The following is a 6,953-nucleotide window of genomic DNA, read 5'->3' as shown; positions in this document are numbered from 1 at the left end:
GAAGTCGTGGGCTCGCTCGCTTGCTTCACTATGTGACTATATAAACATCCGGAAGTGGTGACTAACAACAAGGACGACTGCCTTGTGAACATGTGGTTGCTATAGAAGCTTAACCTTATCGATTCTTCTTATGCTGGTGTGTATTTTTTCTCGTTCTCGTTATAATGAATGATTTATGGTAACAGTGATTTTTGCTCTTCGTTCGAAGTAAAGTCTATTAACTACCGACAGCATACTCCGTGATAAAAACAATGAATATATCACTTTAGCTTTAACATCAGTCAATAGCGACGTGCTCTGTCACCCCTTAGCATGAGCCATATCGACAGTCAACTGTGATGGAAGGGTGACAACTGTTTTGGTTTAGTAGTATTTTTCTTTTGGGAGGTAGTGGTACCACTCTCCAGAAATCTACAACATTTTTAGGGTGATAACGGCTTAAAGTATGTCGAGACGCTGTTCAACAACTAGTTCGTAGCGACAGATTGCTTCATCGGATAAAATGACGCGTATAAAGATTGGTATGCAGACAATATCTAGGAGATGTTCGAATCAAAAAGATATTAGATGGGTGCTTTATGTAACGTAGCAATAGCGCTTTTGTAACCGCAAAACCTTCCCTCGCACCTCAAACGCAGACATACTCCTTTTTGGCCCTTTCTATATATTTCTGAGCAGCCACACAAAACGCCCTTTCCCTTCAGCTGTCAATGAATGGCCACGTTGACAAGCGAGCTTTTTCCAAACCACTGCCGCCCAATGGCAAAATCACCAATGGCGGCCAGCAACCACAATACCAAAAGCAACGGCAACAAGAGAAGGCGATCGAGATGCTTGACGAGACCAGCCGCAATCATCTTTGCAACTTGATGCGATGTTGGCTGACGCATGCCAACATGGAGCCATCCTTAGTCGACACGTTATACCCATTGATTAGTGCTCTTGTCCCGCTTTGGTCAGAGGCACAACGGGATCTGACGAGCACCACAACTTCCGAGAGCTCTTATTCCTCGCTTTATGATTCGATCCATATCCAGACACTTGCAGGATATAAAACTTTAGAGGATTCCAAGTTCCTTCCTGCTGTATATCACGGCGAGCCACTTTCCAAAATCCTATCAACGTGTAAGAGAAGTATTGTGTTTGTTCTGAAGGGGGAAGAAAGCTTTATAAGATTTTTCTTTTCTTAAGATGCGTTGTCTCGTTATTTAGGCAACTTGGGCGGATCGTGTTGTGAGTGGCTGCATCACGTGGTAGGGGGGACATTGCGCATCTACGGAACGCCTTCTGGTCCTTCAGGGGATGAGCTATTGAAGATCGTGGCGGCGTCGGTATATACCCTGTGGAGCTTGTGGCTGGAAATGCATCTTGCACGCGACTCTGATATCCTATATTCATCATCATCATCATCATCATCATCATCATCATCACCACCACCACCACCACCACCACCATCATCACAGAAAAGTCAATCCCAAAACGGTGATGATACGACAGTGATGATGCGAGGGATGCTTACCCGGAAACGATTCGGGATCATCAGCTGGCTGTGGCCGAAAAGCAGCACCGCTGCAGAAACGAGAATAAGCAAGAGTCCAAACGAAAAAAGTACCCCCATCGGCAGTACAACAGGACCATGCTGTCCAGATCCTTCAAAAGAGGATCCACATCGATTTGCCAAGTTGCGTCAATTGTTAGAGCAGGCCACAATGATAACTTCATCGCCTCATTGTCGATTCACTGCGCCAAAACTGCTTGTTCGACTGCAAGATGAGGAAGATGGTATTGACACAATTCGTGCTGTCATGAGGATGAAAAACAACAACATTAGGATTGACAGCTCTAATCAAAAGAACGGAAAGCCAAACGGAATTAAGCGACGCGCATCTTCACTGCTGTCCATGATTGCCGGCCAGTCACCGCAACAACAACAACAACAGCAGCAGCAGCAGCAGAAAAGGCAATCTGCACCAATAATACCACATACGCCTGTGGATGTACCACAGTCAATATCAGCGTACTCCTCCCTGCGTTGCATGAACGATAAGAAGATTGGCATGGAATACTTGCTGTTGGATACCCAAACCGTCGACAGTTATCTCGAACACCAGCAAATCACTTTATCATATGCTATACACCCTATTGGATGCCCGCAACGTCCGTGCGCAGGTCCATTATTGTCCAAATTGAACTATTTCCGCTACGAGAATTCCGAAGACCGATCTCTTGGACAAGTCATTTTGCACTGGTGTACTCTGGCCGAAAGTGGCACGAGTTGCAAAACTTTGCTAAAGTCGAAGTTGGACATACTAACGAAAGCAACTGTGTCTGACAGTGTCACGACACCATCCGCTGAAGAAAAGCCCATCACTACTGCTACTGCCACTGCTTCTGCTACCAATGGTGCATTAAACGGCACTGGCAGCAATGAAAGCACAGGATTTAAAGTCGGATCATCGACCGAAAAAGAACAGGACAATCAGCGTAGTAGACGCACATCATCAATACAGTCATCATTCCACGGGTGTCAGAAACAGTTTACAGACCACGTCATGACGTTTGCTCACGGTTCAGCTAGAGCAGTTGTTTACATCGTCCCGCATGTATCACCCCAGACAACAGCAAAACCAACAGTGCCATCATGCAACGACAGCAACAAAACTCTTGCATTGATTAATAGCCATGAAAAAATACACATGTGGTTCGCATGCGCGACATGCGATGCCGAAACGACTCCGACATCGATGTCTTTGTCAACGCACCATTACTCTTTTGCAAAATATATTGAGCTCATCCTATACCACGATACTTATTTCGCACCCAGATCTCTTCCCTGCGGCCATCCTGTCACGCGATCGTCCATCATCCGCTGCTTTGGGCCGTCAAACATACCCTTCGCAGTCAAGATTTCATATGAATCGATCTCGTTATACGAGTTACGCGCACCACGCCTGCAGGTCGTACCGTCTTCTTCTACGTCACCAAAGCATTCCAGCAGCAAGATTATCACGGGAGCTGTGAGCCCCAAAACACTGAAAAATTGGCAAGAGCTAATACGTGACGATGTCAATCATTTCTTTGAGACAGTGGCTACCCATATCGACGTATTAAAGCAGTTCGCTATTGCCGAATCCAAACGCATGGCACGGAGCAACAGCAGCATTGGATCAGGCCAAAAGCAATCATCTCAAGAGCTACAGGCACAATTGAAACTGCGAGAGAGCGAGTTGGCTTCTATGAAGAAACTGTTTGGAGAAACGGAGCATCGGAAGCTACTGTTGGAATTAAAGGGTACACCATTGGAGAGCCTGAACGATTATCGTCGTCTGTTTGCAATGCGGTCGATAGCTATTTTGTCCCAGCTCGCAGAATGGCAACGCCAGTGGTGTCCAGGTTCGTGAAAATACATCGGTTCGTTGTGAGCATGACGGCTAAAATGTGGGGCAACTTGGGGAATTATCACTGGATGGTTTGCCTAGATCTAATGGACGACTGTACTTGGGACCCGCCTGACTATATAAAGTATAGTATTATGGAGTTGCTGTGTGCTGTGTACGAGGTGTGCAACGAAACCAAGTGAATTTGTGCTAACAGGTAATTCAGGTCGGACAAAGTCCATGCTTTCCCAGGATCAAGTGTCCTCGTTCGTGAAGAAGAGCCATCGTCCATGATTGCTTATACACTCAGGTATGAAAGTACGCTTATTATGTGATACCACGGCACTATGTAGTATTCTTACTAAATTTACCCAAATAAACAAATATAAAAGCTCCAATGAATATCTCGAAGAATTGAAGCAACAGTATGGTGATTCAAACATGTCAACCAAAACAACGACCTCATCTAAGGCTCCTGCTCCAAGCATCGCTTCAAGTGCGTCGTCCGCCACAGACGATCACAAGACGAAAAAGGCGCAAAGTAATCACAAAAACCAAACTGAGGAAGGAGACAACAGCAACAACAGTAGCCTTGATAAGAGCGGATCATACTACTCGTTTATCAAACGCAAATTTGTTGTACCAAATGCTGGCGCTGCTAGCGAGACGGCGTCATTTAGAGCCATGGTGATAGAAACGGTGAAAGCAAACGCCAGTGAATTGCATTACCAGCAACAGCGCAAAGCACAAGAGATAAAGGATCGATGGGCAGCAACTACGCATCAACAAGAGCCATCGTCTTCGTCACAAATAACAACCCAAGGAAGAAATAATCCTCCAAAGAAGTCTGCTGACCATCTTACAACAACAAGCCAACGGGTCATTTTGAATGAGCCTCGAATTCAGCGCGGGGTCACCACTGAAGTTGCCGCGTCAACATATTATCAAGAGCCACTTAATACTGCTACGGCTAGCACTGCCACTACTACTGTAACTGCACCTAATGGAAATATTGTGAATTCCAAAGAAAAGCCTCTACCGCCTCTTGCCAGTTCAATAGGATCCACCGGAGAAAACCGCCGACTAAGCCCACACATTAAGCATAGTACGTGTTTCGTAGTATTCAGGTTCAGAAAGTAAAAGCCAATGCCAAATGGAAAAAGAGAAATTATTAATGGTTACTCTATCAATTCTTTCTAGAGTATATTCATAACAACGTTGAATTTACATGTATTGTTTACTATGCTTCCGAGTTCGAATCTCTGCGATGCCAAAGCGGTATTGACCAGCTGTTGATACAGTCGTTGAGCCGATGCAATGCATGGAAAGCAACTGGTGGCAAGAGCAAGAGCCATTTTTATCGGTCTCAAGGTACAGTAGCAGCAGCGTGTATTGCACCTTTTTTTTTCTGTCATTCGTTAACTCGCTAAAAGTGTCTTATTAATGACTGGTGGTTCAAGATGGTAGACTAGTTATCAAGGAGATGGTAAACGCATGGAATAACGTGGAGAAGGAATCTATTTTGAAGTTTGCACCAAAGTATTTTGACTACATGAAAAAGACAGACGAGGTATTATAAACAGTATAAATGCGAAAGGGCATGATGAAGTAATATGCTGATATGGTAATCAGGTCCCTAGTGTTTTGGCCAAGATATTTGGCTTTTATACCATTCGTATCAGGAGCATGGATGATAAACGTGTTATACTCAACCTAGATGTTTTGGTGATGGAGCATCTGTTCTACGGCATTGTACCGCAGAGTATACAGGTGAGGAAGAGACAGAGCGAGAAAGTGGAACCTCACATTAGTATTAGACCCGGGGGAGGGGGAACAACCAAACTAATCATCATCCTCATTATATGCAAAATCGTATGCTCAGAAATTCGATTTCAAAGGGATCCGGGATCGCCATGTGGAAGAGTGCCGCAAAAAGGGTGACACAACTTTGTGGGACGGTGACTGGCTCCAAGGTATCATACTTACAAGCATACAAGAAGAGAGGCACACATGCACATACAGTTTATAAATCTAGCAGCAGCGCTGATGATTTATGTTTGATAGATTATCGGTTAGAATGCCCTGTGAGCGAACAATCTAAAGCACTCATAGAGAAAGCCATCAAAAGCGATACAGAGTTTCTGACCCAGGGGAATATCATGGATTACTCTTTGTTGCTTGGCGTTGATGAGGCCAGGAAGGAATTGACTGTAGGCATTGTCGGTAATGTGCTATTTCTTTCTTTTGTGCAACCAGATGAGATTTCTCTCTCTCTCTCTCTCTATTGCTTGTAGTCTCTTGTTTCTAATACGTTCCTCTGACACGTGGTATACAAAAAAGACTTTATCGGAGCCTATACATGGTACAAAAAGGTCGAGTCAAGGAGCAAGTCAACGTTGAATCCAAACAAGGAGGTAACGGTGGTTCCGCCCGATCAGTACAAGTGGCGCTTTTACCGGATCATTAATGATTATTTCGTCGCTGTTTCCGGTAAGTAAGGGGAAAGAAGGAGGAGCATGATATATCAGAGTGTGCAGTATGGAGCAGCCATAGAGTCAGCAGGAACCATTATTGAAGCGCGAGATGTTGGTTGCTTGTTTAGGAAAATTCGACAAAGTTCAAGCAAGCCATCTAGTCTCAAGTGCCATCTTGGCTTAATAATAATCATGATCTATCTTTGCATTTATACATGAAGTGGCTTGCATATCTGTATTTTTCTATTATTATAAAAACTCGAACTGTATTTTAAAAAGTGATATCTGGGCTATAAGCAATGCTCAAATGCTAATCGAATGAACCCCTCTTTTAATAATCGTGATTAGTCTAGGTCAGCCATAAGAGATGAAATAAAACGGGGATGGACCTGCTGGTGCGACTGAGGACGAGCATCTAGAAGGCCTATATACCCAGGTACTTACTTGCTCCTATGCAGGCACCCTTGTGACACGATCACAGAGAGAAAAGAGTGAGAGAGTCGATGGTTCAGCAATAAACCATTTGATTTTATAATATTCCAACGGACCATGACGAACTGCTGTGGTTATGCAGCTCTGGCTCACTAAACTGTTGGTAAGCAATCGGACGAACAGGGTGCAATGTCACACGAAGGATATATTCTCATTTCGAGTGGCAACGGTGGGACAAGCAGAGGGAAAAGAGAGTATGTGTGCATGCCTGCCCCCCTTCGTTTTAGGCATCCACACACACAAATTCCTCGCTTCTCCCTCTTCTCACTCTCTCGCTCCACACACGCTGGGATTACGTTGAGATATACAACCTGTATACTTCTTTACATCTGTACGGCTTACCACACAATCCTCTGAGAGGCTGTCCGTTCATTCATCATCATCTACGAAAGACGAAGTTTATCTTCATTGGAACAGCAGCGCGGAGTCACTTTATCAAGTTGAAAAAGGAATAGGCCGCCGCTCCAATTTAAAAAAAAAAGCTTATTGTTACTATAGAAACTCGAACGAGCCAAACCCTCTCATACATACCGTGCTTAACTCGCTCGTTCTTTCCTTTTCTTTTCTTCTTCGCATTTCTTCTCTCCTCTGTCTTCCATTTGACATTTTC

At 44.4% G+C, this 6,953-nt stretch overlaps 1 protein-coding gene across 1 annotated transcript; it reads left to right on the top strand.

Annotated features, from left to right (window-relative positions):
- Window positions 1-218: 218 nt before the first annotated feature.
- Window positions 219-6,446, top strand: BDB00DRAFT_826572 (uncharacterized protein). Its single transcript, XM_053123731.1, has 12 exons — window positions 219-1,125; window positions 1,213-3,393; window positions 3,480-3,522; window positions 3,604-3,687; window positions 3,770-4,482; window positions 4,578-4,748; window positions 4,838-4,947; window positions 5,010-5,147; window positions 5,260-5,350; window positions 5,442-5,600; window positions 5,718-5,867; window positions 5,980-6,446. Exons 1-12 carry the CDS (start codon window positions 711-713, stop codon window positions 6,033-6,035), a joined length of 4,311 nt encoding a protein of 1,436 aa, XP_052979091.1. The 5' UTR covers window positions 219-710; the 3' UTR covers window positions 6,036-6,446.
- Window positions 6,447-6,953: the final 507 nt, after the last annotated feature.

The sequence above is a fragment of the Zychaea mexicana genome (assembly GCF_025766255.1).
Source record: "Zychaea mexicana strain RSA 1403 chromosome Unknown BDB00scaffold_43, whole genome shotgun sequence".
In the NCBI taxonomy this organism is placed as follows: domain Eukaryota; kingdom Fungi; phylum Mucoromycota; class Mucoromycetes; order Mucorales; family Lichtheimiaceae; genus Zychaea; species Zychaea mexicana.
The sequence above is the reverse complement of the archived record's forward strand: the minus strand, read 5'-3'. Positions and strand labels throughout refer to the sequence as shown.